The 19,819-nt window shown below is 38.1% G+C and overlaps 1 protein-coding gene across 2 annotated transcripts; it reads right to left on the bottom strand.

The window, feature by feature from the left end:
- Positions 1–66: 66 nt before the first annotated feature.
- LOC118801871 (AN1-type zinc finger protein 3-like) lies at positions 67–16,085 on the bottom strand. Of its 2 annotated transcripts, none has more exons than XM_036562266.1 (6): positions 15,752–16,085; positions 9,377–9,417; positions 6,705–6,899; positions 3,552–3,605; positions 1,674–1,802; positions 67–1,097 (listed from the first exon to the last, which is right to left on the bottom strand). In XM_036562266.1, exons 1-6 carry the CDS (start codon positions 15,814–15,816, stop codon positions 943–945), a joined length of 639 nt encoding a protein of 212 aa, XP_036418159.1. In that variant the 5' UTR covers positions 15,817–16,085; the 3' UTR covers positions 67–942. The 2 variants fall into 2 exon arrangements, with proteins under 2 accessions (XP_036418159.1, XP_036418160.1); XM_036562267.1 differs by lacking the exon at positions 15,752–16,085 and adding an exon at positions 10,237–10,580.
- Positions 16,086–19,819: the final 3,734 nt, after the last annotated feature.

The following is a 19,819-nucleotide window of genomic DNA, read 5'->3' as shown; positions in this document are numbered from 1 at the left end:
TACAAGTTACACAACACAGCGTGTTTCTGCCTTTTCTGTTTCTCAGGAAAAGGAAACGATACAACACACTTTCATTCAGATTTATTTTTGTTTTTACAGAACAAGGAGAATCAGCAAAATTAAAGTGGGGGACAGCAACTCTAAATAATCCAGAAATGACTTGTTCTATACTAACTATATGAGCAAATCAAATAATAGTTAAATAAAAAGTTCAAGATAGTTTAATATTAATTTCTTTTCATTCCACTTTAAAGCAAAAACCAAAAAGAGGTGTAAAAAAAGGACTCAAACTAAAAATAACTCCTGACCTGAGGAGTCCAACTGAAACCTCTTTAACCACAGCAGCCGGGACACTCTGATGGGGCTGCTGTCGTGTCAATCCTGAAGCAGGTGTGAGGAGGAAGAGAGGATGAAACAGACGAGGATGCATTGGAGGAGGTCACCATTGAGGATTTAGAAGAATTTGTTCGGCTTCAGGCTGCCTGGGTTGGTCTTTCAGAGACTTTACTCACTCATAACATTGTTAACTACCACTGCCAGTAAAACAAACAAAGAACAAAACTTCAGCGCAGCCTCTCTCTCACACACACACACACACACCGAAAGGCCTTGAAAGAGGTTGGAGTTGAGGAGAAGGTAGAAAGCTGTGGTCAAACCCTCCACCCACACCTGAGAAGCCCTGAAGACTGAGCAGCCAGCCTCCACCATGCTGCTTTAGGACAGTCTGCTTCAGCCTGCAGAGAATCAGAACTGACCAAATGGTCTCTCAAGTTCAGAGTCCAGGTTAATGCTGAGTGCAGTTGAGAGTTGGGCAGCAGCAGCTCGGGCAGTTTAAAACATGGTCGGGTCCCCGAGTCTTTCTGACTGACCATCTCCACGTCCAACCTGCACAAATGGGACGTGTTCAGATGCAACTCGAGCCTTCCTCTGATTGGCTGTGGCTCAGGAACACTCTTCCCCTATTCGCTGGCATGAGCGGCCCACCTTGCGCTCAAGCTTCACCATTTTCCTCACAGCTTCCTGCCGCCCGCGGCCCTGGTGGTCAAACACACAGTCGTGCTGCTCGGGCAGGCGATGCCGCATGCAGAACACATAACCTACACAGCAAAAGAGAGAGAAAAATCACGAGACGAAAAGCCTACAAGCTGAACATAGCAGATCAAGAGTTGGTGCTGCAACAATGATCCATCATATTGATTATGAACACATGGCTTTTAATTGTAGACTTAATTAAATTACACAATTATTTTAATTACTTATTACTATATTAATGTTCATATGATGCATGTGCTCCTACTGATGTTTGATTTAAAAAGCCCTCTATAATGTCCATATGATCCACACAGTCATTCTGACAGACTGTAATACACTACAGGAAGTGTAGGCAACATTAAGTTTCTGGTAGTGGATGTTGGCCTACAGTCACAGTGCTGTCATGCTTGTCCCTGGGCAGGAAAAGGGCACCATCATGCTGAGTTCTACTTTCTCAAATCTTTGGACTGGTTTGGAAAATGTAATCTGTTCCCACCTTAATAAGTCTGATCTGCCACTAACATTCAAGACAAATCTTGTTATGAGATCATATCTAGCCATGCTACGAAAGAATACATCGCACAGACACAGCTATTGTGTACGCAGTTGTATACGTTAAGGGTGGAGTGCAGAGTACTGACCGCAGCGGCAGGAACCCAGCTCCTGCTGAACCAGCTCCAGTTTACTCTGACAGCGGAAACAGCGACGACGGCTCTTCTGCTTTTGCTCCTCCGGAGAAATTCGTGCTTTCTTCCTCACAGACTCCTCATCTACACATAGATAGATAGATAGAGAGATAGAGAGAGAGAGAGAGAGAGAGAGAGAGAGAGAGAGAGAGAGATTAAAAGTTAATATATAAATAAGTAAAACAATTGATTAGATTGTTTTGAAGATAGAATTAGACAGAATTGAATAGATTATTTATTACATATTTACAACTTTTGATAATTTAGAAACATTTTTCACTGGGTGAATGCAGAACCTAAACATAAAATCAGTTTCAAATTTTCATTACTCACGTCCAGCCGATAATAATACACCAATCAGGCATAACATTATGACCACCCTCTAGTTTCTACGCTCATTGTTCATTTTATCAGCTTCACTTACTCTATAGGGGCACTTTGTAGTTCTACAGTTACAGACTGTAGTCCATCTGTTTCTCTGCATACTTTGTTAGCCCCCTTTTACCCTGTTCTTCAGTGGTCAGGACCCCCATAGACCCTCACAGAGCAGGTACTATTTGGGTGGTGAATCATTTTCAGCACTGCAGTAACACTGATGTGGTGGTGGTGTGAGTGTGTGTTGCGCTGGTCTGAGTGGATCAGACACAGCAGTGCTGCTGGAGATTTTAAACACCTCAGTGTCACTGCTGGACCGAGAATAGTCCACCAATCAAAAATATCCAGCCAACAGCGTCCTGTGGGCAGCGTCCTGTGACCAGCGTCCTGTGACCACCAATGAAGGACTAGAGGATGATTAGCTCATACTGTACAGAAAGAGATGAGCTATTGTCTCTGGCTTTACATTTACAGGGTGGACTAACAATGCAGGTGCGTCTAATAGAGTGGACAGTGTTTAAAAACTCCAGCAGCACTGCTGTGTCTGATCCACTCGTACCAGCACAACACACGCTAACACACCACCACCACGTTAGTGTCACTAACAGAGTCCTGAGAATGATCCACCACCCAAATAGTACCTGCTCTGTGAGGGTCTATGGGGGTCCTGACCACTGAAGAACAGGGTAAAAGCGGGGTAACAAAGTACGCAGAGAAACAGATGGACTACAGTCTGTAACTGTAGAACTACAAAGTGCACCTATATAGTAAGTGGAGCTGATAAAATGGACAATGAGTGTAGAAACAAGGAGTTATAAATGTTATGCCTGATCAGTGTATATTTGGTTGATTTTCTAAATGAAAACAATCACATCCACTATACAGAATACACTTAAATTTGGCATTTTTCTGCCAATTATAGCACAATTTCAATTTATATGTTGAGTTTACCTGTGCACTAAAATATTCAGAAGTTTATTTTTCCATACACAAACACATACATACAGTCAGTGAGTATATATCATATACACAGTCAGTGGTTCAGCTCCTCCATGATTGTATCTCTTGCTCTTGTTCATACAGCTTGTGGGTTCTTGTTACAGTGGAGGATTTCAAGGGGAAATGAAGCTCTAACAAGCTGCTGCTATTAGTTTGCTGCTGGTTGATTTATTCATAGTACTCCGGCAAGCATCTGTCCAGCGTAGTCTGCTGAAGGTGCTAAAGGTTTTGCTTTAAGACGTTTAAAAGCTGTATTTGAACGAGAGCTCTACAATCACAGATTCTATCAGAGCGACATACAGCACTACAGCTGAGCTTCAGTCTGAACTAGAGATACGACTAAAACGATTAACGTTCACTTTAACAGTCCTAAAATAAAAGCATACATACATTCATACATTAGAACAAGCAAACAACAGTTCAGCCAACACAGCCATAGTTTTAGCACTAGCGGTATACCTGAATCACATGGCCGTTTAGCTGATGTGCAGAGAGGTTCTGTATGTGAAGCTCCTGAAAGGAAACCACAGATACAGCACTATTATCAATACTGTTATCAATTTGGATGTTTCAATAAAGTAAATGTGTTGGAGCTTGAGTGGCAAGAGAAAAACAAGGAAAAATTCTCTGAAGGTCCACATGAAAATGCAAAGGGTAAAAGGTATGTTTCTAAGTATAGTTGTATGCAAAAGTTTGGACTTCCCTGGTCAAATTGTGTTTTGTTGATTTTCACTTATATATAATTTAACATATTGGCAAACCAATAAACAAAAAAGCGGCCTGTGCAAAAGTTATGGCCAAATTTACACATAATGTTTTATTTTTTGTTAAACTAAGCAAATACATTGACACTGTGCACAAAAATGAGATAAAAATGTAGTTTAGGTTTGTTCCTAACCTGATGTGTTATTTTCACTTACATAAACTTTTGCATGTGACTTAAGTAAAAACATGTATGAAGTATTTAATTTCAAATATACTTGAGTACTAATCATACAAAAAATACGTAAGTACCTAAACTCTTAATTACCCAACTACACCACACAGAGTTCTTTGAATGATGGAAGAACCGCTTTTGTTCTGAAAAAGATTGTAAAGAAACTTTTCATGGTTTAAAGAACGTATGTAATGTAAAGGTTACATATCAATTTAATAGTTCTTTCTAGAACCATTATGTTAAAAGTTATTTAAACGGATCTCTAGTGGAACATCCACTGTAAGAACCCCACAAAAGGAATCATTTTTGGCACTTTTATTTTTACACATTTGCTTATTTTACCTCATGAATTTGCTCTGACACATTAAAAAGGATTAGTCTGCATTTCTGTTACTTCAATTATTTTTAATTCATTTTAATTAGGCTTGGCTTCAGCTATGAATAAAATGAAGAAGATCAGTTTGTGTAATTGTACCTAATTTCAGGTCAGTGACTTTATTTTCCACTTTACAACATTCCTGCACCCTCAATGCAAATGAGCCTGTCTGCTAAGATACCATTTCAAATCTATGCTGTTCTACTTTTATCATATGAATGAGTGAAACATTAACTGGGACTAAAGCTGACAGTCAGCTGTTGAACAATTAATCACTGGATTATTCTAGACCCAAAGTCCTGCCACAGAGTGACAGCTGCTCTCCATTAAATCTTACGTTTTGTGTACAGAGGAAGCACAATAAAGATGGTAACAGCCCCCTCTACTGGACATAGAGAGGCTACTGCTGTATTAATAGAGTTTAATGTATTAAAAATAGATCTACTTAACAATTTAAACACATTTTTGTTTATTATTAGTCTACATGAAATTAAATGCTGTTTATTTATAATTAATGAAAATACTGCCTTTAATTAAAGGGGCTATCATAGTGTTTAAAAACTCCGGAAATTTTCTGGTAAAGTTTCAAAACATACCATTCACTCTCCAGCTCATACAGTCTATATATGAAAAGTGAACTACTAAAACATCTTGTTCTAAATTCACTATCTGTGATGTCACAAAAACCAGCACATTTACATATATCCACCTATTCCGCACACAGTAGTTAAGCCCCACCCACTGACACTGAAGTTAAAGGAGTGTTTCAGCTCAGACTGCTTTTTGAGTGATTCACAATACAGTACAGTCAATAAGAACAAATCTCACATATTTCAGTCTATCGGGCACAGTAACAAAAACAGCTTATTTCTGCCTTTAAACCACACACACATAAGTGGACCTCAGCGAGGAAAAAATAAAATCCAAGAGAAATATAACATAGGCCCTTTAAAACTTGCCTGAAGCCCACAAAATATTGAGGCAGAAGATGTATACAGGTCTAAATACGGAGTACTAATATATCCGCGGTGAAGATTTGCTTCAATTTCAATAATGCCAATAATGCCTTGCCTTAAACTTGAGTAAAAAGTCATGGTCACATTACAGAATGCCAAATTCCATGTGCTCTGCAGGGAAACTAGAGCACAGACCAAAAACATCAGCTCAGAGGGAATACAGGCTGCAGTAGACTCACACTGATCCCTCAATTTTTCATTGAATCTCTGTCTGCCACATTTGTAGCCTACCGGCCGATTACAATGGACAATGATGTGATTCCTTGAAAAGAACTGAAACCCTGTTGCTTTGGAACTCATAACAGACACCAATCAGAAAGCGATAAATTCAGTCTGCAAAACGTGTACGTTTTCAAAAAAAACATTTTCACGACGTCTTCGGTCAAGGCTGTTTGTGAATTTGTATAGTTTTATATAGTCTCTCAAATCTCCATGAACAGGAAGAATCTGTGGCAATTTGTAACCAGCAGGCAGAGTTTTCTGAATAGCATGGATACCAGGAAACCCAGGAAAAGCAAAAGTAACCAGAACTACTTTTTAAACTTGGGTTTACTCCAGTGTTGTAATGCTGGATAAAATTTTATAAAAGCAGCTTTAGTTAGATATTCTCTCAGTCTGCCTGATGAGCAAGTTCACCTCACAGACTTCCAGGGCGAATAAACTTGGCATGTGAAATTAGGGGAACTTTGACGTGAACTGACCAATAGCGCTGCTGCTTTGGCTGTGCTGACCACTAAAAGGGCAGGGCCTCAGATGGCAGCACTGAACCTTCAAAATGGATTTCATCAGTTTTTAAACACAAACCCTCTAGCATTTCTTCCCCACTGACTATAAATAACTATACTATACTAACTATAGACGGCATTATTATTTTTACTTTTGTGATTTTACTTGCCAACTGCAGTGTTAGCTTTTGGGCTAATTGCGGCTGCACAAAAGTCACTCCACTGCCACTAACCATGCCAGTTATCTACACCAGCTACAGAGATCAGTGTATAGCACAACGCTGTGGTGAGTATATAATTACCTGATATAACTATGTGAACTATTTTGCTGTTGCTGTTTATGGTCAGCGAGTTGGCTAGCTTGCTGACTGCACTGAAATGGAGGATTTTTTCCCATCAGCCATCTCCCAGACCAGCCTCAGTCACACCCATTTCAAAAGGTGATGCGAACTGCAAAAATCTAGTGAAAGTGCTGCTTAAGAGAGTGATAGAGCAGCTGTTCTTATTTCTCACATACACTATTACATGGTCTCCAGCAGGTGGAGCCAAAGCTCTTACCTTCCTGTGCTGTGAGGTCAGCTTGTTTAGTTGAGTTCTGCTCTGAGCACTTCTGTACTGTCAGTAAAGCCTGGCCTGCACTACTACTGCTGTTGCTGCTGCTGGTGTCACTGTTGTAGACGGATGACTGGCTGCTTCCAGAAGCTGGACTGGACTTTGTGGAACACTCAATGTCCGACTGTTTCTTCTGGATGTCTGAGAAAGGAACACAGCAGGCTTTTAATACCTTTACAGAGGACACATACCTGACAGGCTCCTCCTCCATTCACAAAAGCACAAAATCTGACTGCGGAGAGCAACAGTAGAACGAGCCTTCAGCACTAACCACCAGACGTCGCTGTTATACAAAGCAGCTTATTTCTTTTGCAGTAAACTGGATCACTTATTAGATATCAAAATAAGAGCTACAGTTAAAAATAAACCTTCCTATTGTGACTGGCCTAACTATCATGCTTTTATTTTACATTTTTTAACTTACATCCAACTAATGAATAGAAAACCTTAATATTAAGTCTTTTGTTTTAATTGCACTTTGTAACCTTGTGTTAAGAAGGTGCTATTTAAAATTTCACGTTATTATTGCTTCACTTTTGTTATTACAACCCCATTTATAAAAGACTGGGAAGCTGTGCAAAATGTAAATAAAAACAGGATGCAATGATGCGCAAAATATTTAAACCCTATATATATTAGCTCAACAGTTCTGGGTTTTCTTTGTTGTATTTTTCATTTCATAATGTGCCAAATGTTTTCAACAGGGTGACAGGTCTGGACTGCGGGCAGGCCAGTTCAGCATCGCGACCCTTTTACTACAGAGCCATGCTGCTGTAATACATGCAGAATACGGTTTAACATCGTCTTACTGAAATAAGCAAGCCCTTCCCTGAAAAAGACGTTGTCTGGATGGCAGCTAATGTTGCTCCCAAAACTGTATATATCGCTCAGCAGTAATGTACACTAATGCCCCCCTATAACATCATGGATGCTGGCTTTTGAAGTGTGCACTTATAAGCTGGACTGTCCCTCTTCCTATTAGCCCGGACAACACCTTGTCCACGATTTCCAAATTTTGATTTGTTGGACCGCAGGACACTGTTCCACATTGCCTCGGTCCATCTTAAATGAGCTTGGGCCCAGAAAAGACGGCAGAGTTTCTGGATCCTGTTAATATATGGTCTCTTCTTTGCACGGTAGACTTTTAACTTGTATTTGTGGATGCAGCAATGAAAGATGAACCACTACTGAATCGTGTCTGTTTTTAATGCAGTGCTGTTTGAGGACCCGAAGATCACAGCCAGCCAAGACTGGTTTTTGGCTTTGTCCCTTGCATACAGAGATTTCTCCAGATTCTCTGAATCTTTTAATCATATTATATACCACAGATTTTTTGCTATTTTATGTTGGGAAACTTTATTCTTGAATTGTTGCACTATTTGCCCATGCAGTCTTTCTCAGAGTGGTGAACCCCTCCCCATCTTTACTTCTAAAAGACTTTGCCTCTGGGATGCTCTTTTTATACCCAATCATGTTACTGATTACTGTTGCCAATTAACCACCAGTTTTTTTTTGTTTTTTTTTAGCATTACACAATGTTACTAATCTTTTGTTACCCCTGTGCCAACTTTTTTTAAATGTGCAGCATCAAATTCAAAATGGGCATGTATTGTTCAAAAAATAATTAAATTTCTTAGCTTTAACATTTGATATGTTATCTTTGTGCTATATAATTAAAAATAGGGTTTAAATTATTTGCATTTCATTGCATTCTGTTTTTATTTACATTTTGCACAGCATCCCAACTTTTTTGGAAACAGGGTTGTATATTTATTTTTATTATCATTATCATCTTGCTAACTAGGCTAATTTAGCCACTGTTTTCTAGCCAAGTGCTGAAGCTTCAGCCTTGAGGCTCTCAAGGATACTGAATGTAAAAGTATGTTAAATCTCCATTTTTATTTTCTTCACTTTTATTTTAAATATTCATTAAATTAGTTCATTGACAAAAAGTAGCAATTTAATTCAAATTAATTTCTACTCTTTTCTTTTTTAATACCAGATTCCACCAGCATAACCAGCATATCACAGGCCCCAAAACATGAACGTGAAGTCCAATTAAAGTCTCTTTACGCCCTTAGCATTAATGTTATTGTACTGTTGTTTACATTTGCTGATACTCTGAAAAGAACTGTTCATTGTCTGGGTAAACTGGGTAAACATTGTTTTTTAGGTGTGTATTAAAGTGTTTATTTAGTTGTGTCTAAGTGAAACAAATAAAACAGGATTAAAATTGAACTGCAAATAAAGTTATTTATTTATTTTTTAATTATTTTACCCCTACTGGTTTTTAAAGTAGAACAAGAGATGAAAAATGATCATGGGAGTCAAACTGCAGTCCTGAAGGCCAAAGCTCAGGACAGTTTAGTGTTTAACATCATTTAACATGCCTGATCACTAACCCCTCATTAGCTGTCCTGGGAGTGTTTAAGAAAGCAAAACACTGAAATGCAGTGAAGCAATCAGAGCCTTTAAAGCCTGCCAGACGGTTACAGATGACTTTTCACCAGAAAAACAAAGAACATGAGGTCATGAGCACATTAGCTTGCTTTACAACATAATGTCATGTCTTTCTCACACAGATTCACCCACTCAGAGACGAACAGCAGGAAACTTACCGGCAAAACATTTAGAGCACAGGTTCATGGTTTTACTGGACCTATAAACACAAAAACAAAATCACCCACATTAACTCGCTATTTTAACCAGCACCACACAGTAAACCTAATGTAAGAATGTGTGCTAATATGCAAATTACAACATGATTTCCAACAAAGAACAAATAGCAACAAACAATTAAATAACCGTTTCTGATATCTGCCTGAATCAAACTTGTAATGGGCTTTATACTCATTTCAATATAAGATCAGTTAACTACAAATGTGTCACAGTTCTCCTGTCCAGGCTCTGCCCACAAACACATTCTTTTATAGCTACTGTTGCAAGGTTGGGCATGCTTTAGAGAACGCTGTGATAAAAAAAAACTCATAATAAATAAACCTAATAACACAGGACAGAGTTCAGAGTCACCGCATAATGTCAAAGGGAAACTCCACCATTTTTTCAAACTTTTCTGCATAATTAAATGATTAGGATGTAAACAAAGTTATTGAAAGTAGTTTGGTCTGAAATAAGGTTGGGCATTACGACAGTAACAGTACACCACAGTATGTAAAAATGATATTTAAAGATGATACCAGTATGTCAAAATTATGATGTAGCAAATTTGTAAACAAACATTTCACCAATTAGCTCCACCAGTTATCTCACCAATGGGCGGCGATAACAGCAAAAAGGGAGTCATGAAAAACCTGAGAAAAACTAAGTATGATAGCAGCTCAGTCACGGCAAAGACCTACACATTTTATACCAAACCACTCTGAATGATTCTGTTTAGATCTCAAACACTGAATTATGTGGAAACTCTATTAAACAAAACAAAAAAACAACAAAAAAAAAAAAATCTGTAAAAATTCACCTGTCTCCAATCTCATGCAGCACATCAGCTCTTTACGCTGCTTGAACAGAAACCTCTTTCTTCTGTATCATAAGTTATACATTCCAGTCTCATACTGTAACAGCTGAACTACAGAAAGAAAAAGAGGAAAGAGGATCTATTCCCAGAACATCCATCTTATTCATATTAGCTCAAAGGCTAATATTACTACAGCTAATATTAGCTCGAGCAGCTTTTTTCCCCCCTCGTCGAACAGGCTGAGCTACTTAAACGTGCCAAACAGAGTTAAGGGAAGACACCTGAGCTCTTGCTGAAATCAATGAGTTACAGCCACAGGAATTCTAGTCTTTAATCTTATCAGCAGTGAGTAAAGTAAACTGAGAGTGAATGTGTCATGTTCTCGCTGGGAGCTCAACTAATGCCACTCCAGGCTTTTCTCAGTGTCCATAGGTTACAGACGCCTGAAACACGTGAGCTGAAACCAACACGTGAGCCTGAGGCCAGTGCCCTGAGAGCCATTTATGAACAAGGTTAAAGTATACATGTAAACATATGATAAACTGAAACATATGTCAACTCTCACAGGGCTGCCTCAAAGGGGAATTCCATTGATTTCTTACATTTTATGCATAATTCAATGGTTGAGATGTAAACAGAATCATTCAGAGTGGTTTGGAGTTAAATGGGTCATTGCACACCCTTAAAAAAAAGATGGTTCTCTTCAAGGGTTCTTTAGTAAAGAAAATGGTTCTATATAGAAACATGTACACTCAAAGAACTCCCTGCATGATTAAAGGGTCCTTTGTATCATGAAAGGTTTCTTCACACTGACGGAGTATGGGCTGTAGATTCAATAATTCAATAAACCTTTCTGAAAAAGGTTCTATATAGCACCAAAAAGGGTTCTTCTATTGTTTCGATGTCAAGCTTGTAACAACAGAAAAAATATCCTTATAAGAAGGTTAGAGAGGAACTAATTTACTATTCAATATTTTAAACCGTCACAAAAATATTAGAACATAACATCCTTGCTGTGATTGAGTAGTTAGAGCATGACAGCCTACTTCTGGATGCTCATGTTGAGTGACGTGCTTTAATTAAAAAGAGCTTGGTACTGGCTGATATTCAAGGTTTCAGTATCTGTATCGAATGAGAAAGCGATATAGTCCAATCTCTATATAAACTAAGATTGAAAGCAGAGAAATCAGCAATACTTTAAGAAAATATTTGGTCGCTGTCAAAATGTATTTGTAACTTCATAACTATACTCTAAATGCCCAACAATGGACAAAGTAAAAAGAGCAGTTGCTGCTTTTTTTCTATTTTAAACAAAAACAGCAAAGATAAAAAAAAAATTAAAATTAAGAATTAAGGTCTCCACATATGAGGTCTCCACATGACGGCAATGATGCATAATTACTGCTATAAAAGCTATATTATATAGCTATATGTATTGCTATATACAACTATACTCAACAAATGTCAACAAATATTGGTTTTAAAAAAATATAATCAGATCTAAACATCAATCCAAGGCTGAGTTTTCTTTTTAAACCAAATATCTTCCGATGATGTGACTCTGACATCATTGTGCATCACTATTCGAAGTTTTAACTGTTTTTTTTTCTAAAAAAAAAAGAGCCCTAATACAGTACATACTAGTATTATAGAGAACAGAAGATAAACTGTATGAATAATTGCAACACAGGCCTAAATCACTCCGGGCTGGTCTTGTGACGGGCGGACTCCTCCCTGAGGAATTCTGACAAACAGCGGATGTTTATCCAGGTGATGACGAGACTAACTACTTTTGCAACTTCACAAACGTCATCACTTTTCCAATAGTAGTGTACCTGTTTTGATAAGGAAGCAACTACTTGGGCTGCACAATACCTGCGAGCAAATTAGAATAATAAGAATGTGTGTTCAGTGAAGTTATAAATATGTAGGTTAGAAGAACACAGTTATAAAACCTAAGTTTGGTTCCTGACTTCTCACTGCACTCCAGTCATGGCATGGATTTGTTCAATTTAATCATCTGATTTAATTTAATGAAGGACTCACTGATTATTATAACTGATGAACCATATACTGAAATTTAAAAGCTGTAGTTTGGTATTTTAAGAACCCTAACACACACAGCAGATGACCCTATCCCACTCCCCACTTATTGCAATTCTTGACATAATTGTCTGACATACTGTAATCAAATATAATTATTGCATTTCACACTGAAATACTTTATAATACTTTACTTTAATTCTTATAATTATATAATTTATATATCTGGTGAACCACTACTGTATTCCATTGCTTTTGTTCTGGTTGCTACCTCAGTGACTGCTATGTTCTCATATGCTGGGCTATCTGCTAATATGTCATTGTATGTTACATCCTGCTTTGCTCTACATATTCTCAATACCATGTACTGTCTGTGCCCGGTTTTGTATTTATTCTAAGTCTTTTGTATTTATTACAGTGTATTGTTGGTCCTGGAAGAATGTTGTTTCATTTCACTGTGTACTTGTATGTAACTGAAATGACAAAGCCTCTTGAACGTAAACTTGAAATTAAGTATTAGTATTCACATGGTCACAGAGAACCTATACACAGATAGGCAGTTCAGTCATGCTTTTAAATGGATGTAGGTCAGGCTGGTCAAACTGGGGACCTTCTGGGCCCAAGTGCTGTGGAGATCAGCGTTTACCCTCATCTAACGCTCTCAATTCAGTTCACAAGGCCTTGCTAAGTAGCTTCTGAGCTGAATCTGTTGTGTTTAATGAGGTGGTGTGCTGATTGTTGCAGCCTGCTATAACTGGAGACTCATCAAGCCTTTTGGTTACTCAAGGAACCTGTTACAATACAAGACACCTTTGAGGAACACCCTAAAAAGGGATATCTAGGGTTCATAAATAACCCCATTTGGTCCTATAAGATCTTCTAGGAACCCCCAAAGGTGCTTGAGGAGAGTTCCTCCAGAAACCCTGTGCTGAAATGTGGCGCCTGATGGAACCAAGTAAGGTAGTTAGAAGTGCCTATAAGAGCTTGTAGAACCATTGATGGCTCCTCCAGCAACCCAAGCATATGGGAAGCTTTTGGGAGGCACCTAAAATGAACCCTACTGGATGGGCACCTTTATTTTTTACAGTGAAGGTAAACTAGGTACTGGAGGGTAACTGTAAATGCCGGACTTCCTCGAGGAGAGCTCTGGAAATGGTTCAGCAAGCACAGTGACAAATGAATGTTTTGACAACCCATATGTAAATTAGCCTAGAAATCATTTCCCAGATGCTATATTTAATCATAATGCCTCAGGTCTGTGCTCTACTTGTCACATCACCACCTCTTAGTTTGGCATTCTAGGTTTCTCTTTCGTGTGGAACATAATAGATGAAACACAGCTGAACCCAGCACAGGAGAAACTGGAAGTCCACTGCGTATTCAGGTCATTGTGACCGTTCAGTAAAGAGCTGGAGGGGCCCTCGGTCTTCAAACCAAAACGGGTTTTGTTTTTTTTCTCTGCTTTCAGAGCAGAAAGGTGACATTGAGAATGTGGAGAAAACAATCGAATTTGGTTAATATAAAAATCAATATCAGCAGAGGAGAAGAGCCAAAAAAAGGGGTGGGAAACCACATGAGCAAGTCTATCAGAGTAGGTGATGATTTAGGCATGCAGCTGATGCTGATTGGTGGGGTACAGGCTTCTGGTACCTGTTAGTTACATTAGTTTTGAAGGTTCGGTGCTACAGAAGAATAAAAGTTCAGACATATAACTAATTCTAAGTCACAGGTCACGTAAATTAATTCTGACTGTCTTTACAGCATCATAAGTATACATAAGAACTATAAAAACAATAAAACTGGACATGGGCCTGAATGATATAACAGCAGCTCCTGCAGAGCCTAGATCACTACAGGGATCCATCCAGTTCACCTACAGGGAATTCCATGATATCTGCTAATTTTGTGCCAACAGTGATGCTTTCTGACAATTTTCTGCCTTGGGAAAATAAAGCATCAACCAGCTGCACTCCCACTGCTAAGGGCACAAAAGCCATGCTGTTTAACCCCACCAGACGTCCATGCCTTTCAGAGAAGTGCCATGAAAAGCATGAAGACCTCTTGAAGGGAGAAACAGCCCGTCAGGCGCTGGATGGCTAAAAGCAGGTGCGGCCTGTGGACGCTCTGCCATAAACACCTGAAATGGAGCTTTCAGTGTCTGTAGTCCAGGAGCCCAATCCTGGTCCTGGAGATCTACCACTCTGGAGATTTCAGATCCAACCCACCTGGCTCAAACATTTACAAGACTCTGGAGGTCTTTATGAGCTGGATCAGATAAATTTAGTTATAGATGGAGCTAAACTCTGCAGTGTAGTAGATATCCAAGACCAGGATTGGTCACCCTTACTACTGTCTAGAATGTATTGTAGAGGTAGTCAACATGGTAAAGCTATATCATCACGATTCTTCAAGACATTTTCATGGTGCAAGATATCCATCAGCTTTCAAATTTAGTTTGATAAGGTAGAACAGACAAAACACTATTAAATCATGAATACAGCGATTAATGTTTCACATACTGCGCTGCACTAAATCTAGGTCGAATCATACTCTCTCTGTAGTGAGAAATGCAGTTGGTCAGTGTTGTTCAAGCACTAACATTTACGATATGACAAGGAAAGCATATTGTGATGTAATTTGCCACGATAACACCAGTCATATTACGGCCTTACTATAACGTTAAGGTAACAGTACAGTAGAATACAATGCCTCTGTTCCAAGAGCAGGGTTGAGATAACAATGCTCTACACCCATGTTCAGGGTTGAGCCTGTCATCCATTTCCTAATTTTACGACCTTGTAGATCACACCAAGGCCCAGAGGAACAAAAACCATTTCAATGAGAGCCAAACTAGCCTAGAATACTCAACTTGTTTCACACCCAAGGTCTTCAGACTTAAAAAATAAAAACATAACAAAAAACCTTACTCACCAAATTATAACAAATCCCAAATCATTTTAAGGACAAACCATCCCACTTTGATTATTTGACAGTGAACTAATATAGCTAGAACACTGACATTAACTCTCAAAACCTAACCAGGGGGAGTTATTTACAGAGCCCCTAATGTGACATGGTGACTGTTTTTTAATAAAGCAAGGCCACACATTAGCATACTAAGGCCAAGAGTTAATACATTTAGGCCACTAGTTACAATATTGAAGCCACAAACTATTTGAGATTTAGTTATGGGAAACTTAACTCGTGGCCTCAATATAGTAATTCGTGGCCACGCCTTTAAAAAAATTAATCACCACGTCACCTTAGGGGCTCCGTAGTTACTACAGCCCCATCAGAAGTGAACTGAATTCACATTTACAGATTTCTGTCTTTTACAAAATCAGCTGGTTATCTCCCCCAACCCCCCACCCGGCCACGACGACACAGCAAAGTCTCTAGTTTCGAGCTGACCGATTTTCGGTCCAAATATCCACTTTATTTAACAGTAAACAGGGTTAAAAACAGAGATACTCACCCCCAGAATCCGCAGGGGCATCGAGGCGGTAACGCCGGCGCTTTGCTGCGCTCACTGCCCTCCATGAAGCCAAGCAAGACCGAGGATGAAGCTGAGGCCTACCGCTTAAAAACGGTTGAAGACCAAGAAATAAGCACGGGTATCTACCTGAAATGTTAGTTTAACCCTCCGGGAACCAAAAAACGGTGTTTTGTTCAAAGACAATGGCATAAAAGCGAAGCGCAAGGCAGCAGGATTTCGGGTGACTGAGTGAGAATCAGTTACTGAAATCAAAGCGATCAGCTGGATGGGATGTACCACAGACTTACGGAGGGGGACGACGTAAGCGTTGATACACAAATAAGCAAAAAAGAAGAAAGCAGTATCATGTTAATGGCTCAGTTTTCTTAAATGTTCCAAAATATAAAAAACAAGAAAACTATAATTGGGTTACGTAAGGAAAAGTTTGACAAAGTGCCTGCACATGCAGTATGGTCTTCCAATCCGTGTGAATGGAAGCGCCCACATTAGTTCTCAGTAGTACAAAGCTCGTTTAAAGGGGTTGAGCTGCTCAGGCAGGAGGGGTGGGCGATACCACTGTTTCCGATCCGATACTGAGTAATATGAAAAGGCTAATATCACGATGCCAAGTGTTCTTGTTCAAGTAAAAAGGCGAATTCTTTATCAGGGTTGCTGCAAAATATTTTAAACAATATGCAATGCTTTTTTATTTTAAGGAAAAGCATAACATTTCCACCATGCAACAATGCACACAAATCTCAAAAACAATGTTATTCTGCTCAAACAGATTGTAATCCAGAAGTAGATAGGAGTGTTTAGTCCTTTATCACAGGACCACTGTTGGCTAGATATTTATGTCTGGTGGACTACTCTGAATTGTTATATACAATACAGCTGGTCTTTGGGTATCATCTCAGAATTGAATGCAATTGGGGAGCTATTTTCCAGTTGAGTGATATTCATTTTACAAATGTGTGTAAAGGTAAATGATATTTAATTCACACAGATAAAACATCCCTCATATGCATGTTTCAGATAAGTAACGCCTGTTCCATTATAACTACACTTTACCTCAAACTATAATCATTAAAACACTAAAAAAGTCTTAACATCTCATGCTTGAAACGAGTTGATCATTATAGGTTATGAAAAATGTACATTTTAGGGTCCCACACATTCACCCCTCTGAAATATCTTGAATATTCCACAAGACACATGCTCAACAGGAAATGACATCATCCAAATATTCCTGAAGATCATGAGTGTCTATTTTCTTTATTTTCATGACACAGTGATATTCACTGACAATGTCACTTTGAAAGTACAAATCTGCTACCCAAATTATAGATTGAAAGTAAATTATTAATAAAAAATACATTTTAAGAAAATCATTACAATGTCCTTAATGCCCTCAGGCCATTAGCCTAGATACTAGCTTTGTGTATTTGCTAATTCTATGCTAAAAATGTATTTTTACTCATTTAAGCCACTGTAAGCTAAGAGATCTTTGTTTTTTTACATTCACTGTGCAAATATGGTAAGTAAATAAATGAATAAATAAAAAAATCCCTTCATTTTCAAGAGTTAAAAGAGCTAAATGAGCTCAATCATGGATTCACTTTAATACCCCTGAAAAAACGAGGCATTTACAAACCTTGTTAAAAACATATTTTGACTTTTTAAGTAAATTTAACTCAAAGGAACCTTGTTTTCCGATTTTCTCAGTGAAGGCCAGTAGCAGATCAGCTTTTGTATGAGTCCTGAATAAACTTAAAATATAAACTGATAATTTATTGGACTGAAATAAATGATCCACCATCATGCTATAGAGTTGATTTATGATTACTCAGCATGTACGTATGATGAGCAGAAGGAAAACAACATTTTAACATACAATTTCATAACATTGAATGAGCTGTTTAAAGAATACATTTGATATTGATATTCTTATCTGAGGATTCTCAAAATGAAATGTGAGCATCATAAGTATTGATCGCTTATCAGACAGAAAAAGCAGCAAAACCACACGTCTATATCTAAAAGTGGAGACTGACGAAAGCAACATGGAGCCTTTTACCTCTAAAAATTACTTTTATTCAGCTTAACACAAGTACAAATGAGGACACGCATGCCTTTTAAAAGCAATTCACAATTTCCTTCAAGATTAATAAAGTTTATATCTATCTAAAGACTTGGAGGCTTCTCAGAAAACGAACCATGCAGACTGTGCTGCAAAAGTGTACACAGTTAATGCCTTCCTTAAAAATTACATATAAAGAGAAATGAGGGAAGAAAAGAGGACAGGAAAGCAAGAAAAAGGCCTGTAAGCATCAATCAGACCCCACCAAATCCACTGCACTTCCAAATTTCAGCCCCATTTCAGTACTACTTTTAACATGTCCTCCTTGCCCTCAGCTAGGTTAGCTTAGCAAAGTTAGCCATGCAAACATCGCAATGTTTCTTTGAGAAGTTTTGAACATAATGTACATACATTTTTGTGGATAACTGCTTAGTTTGGCGATAACTTTAGTTTAAAACCGCTGTAGTGCCTTTATTATTTGTTGTTAGCTGTGTAGTTTAAAGGTTTTAGCATTTTTACCCTTCTCAATACTGATATCATTTTTTGCTTATTTTTATTAGAAATAAAGCAGTTTATAATACTGTTAACTGTTCAATCGCTTAACTTGAAAGTTTTCCTTTTAAACTCTAAGGAAGTGAACCAAAGTGAACCAAAAGAACAAAATGTCATGTGACACAAGGGAAAAGAAAAACCTCAATTGCCATCAGCGTGTTTTGGTAGTGAGATAAAATCGCACCACATACTATATTTCGTAAAATACACACGAAAGTTTAACCACCCTGGTCGAATGAGTTTTGTTCACACATCCTCTACAAAGGACAAACTTAAATGCTGCATTTTTCTGCAGATTTTAATGCACAATTTCTAAGAGGTTTAGGCCATTTTATTTCTTACCGATATGTTAAATTCAATTGTGCATTAAAATGTGCAGAATTTTCACTTAGAAAGTCAACATATGATTTGACCAGGGGTACCCAAACCATGCATACAACTGTTTTTTAAATATTTATTTATATTTAAATATTTAGATTTTAAATACTTAGTATGACATCAGCATACAGCATATCTTCAGATCTTGTCTTGTGGTATTGAGAATTTGTCAATTAAGATGGAAAATTCAACTAAAAATCAATTTGGAATAAAAATCATTCAGGTTTACTTGTAATGATTTAACCAGTTAACACTGTTTATGTATTTTAAAAAGATGAAAACATTAAGTACATTAAGTTTTTCAGATTGGATCCCAGTGTTGCGTTTCACGAGAATAAACCCTCTCGTGGGCAAATGGCAAGGGGACAGTAAAGTGATATTGAAGTGGGTGGAGGGAAGACCAGTTTAGATCAAGAGAGAATGGACGCAGTTTGAGTGGGTCAGTCTCAGCAGGACGCAGCACACTCAGCCCTGAAAGCACATAAAGGACACAGCTAACTCTCTAAGCAGGCATTAAATTACCATTCACACGCTGACTACAGTTTTAGCGAGCAGTGCGTTGGAGCTCTAAGCAGTACCAAAAGGCTTTAATACTAATGCATAACTTGGTTGAGCCCACTTCAATTCCAAAGTGCAAGTGGATCTTTAAGGAAGTAGACAAAGATTTCTCTAAAGCAAATACTGAAATACTGAATTCGGAACCAATACAGCAATTTGAGCAATAAAACAAAGAAAATCGGAATAAATACAACATATGTCTTGTTTTAAGAGATACTGAAATTCAAAAAGAAACCACGTTCACAACATCTAAATAACAAAATATACACTAATAAATAAGACCAGCAATCAGATAAACATAATTATATATAAACAGAGCTTATTCCTAATCATAAGTGGATGAGTATTGCTGAGTAACAGTTACAACAGCAAAATGCAATACAATCCTACATGAGGAATCACTTAAGTGCTATTCTACAGAGCAATAACTCCTTTTTGTGGAAATACTGTGATGTTTACCAAATGGATCATTTAGCCTAAAGCGCTACGCAGCCCAGAAA

This window comes from Colossoma macropomum, unplaced genomic scaffold (assembly GCF_904425465.1).
Source record: "Colossoma macropomum unplaced genomic scaffold, Colossoma_macropomum, whole genome shotgun sequence".
Classification (NCBI taxonomy): domain Eukaryota; kingdom Metazoa; phylum Chordata; class Actinopteri; order Characiformes; family Serrasalmidae; genus Colossoma; species Colossoma macropomum.
This window is presented reverse-complemented; position numbering and strand designations above follow the sequence as displayed.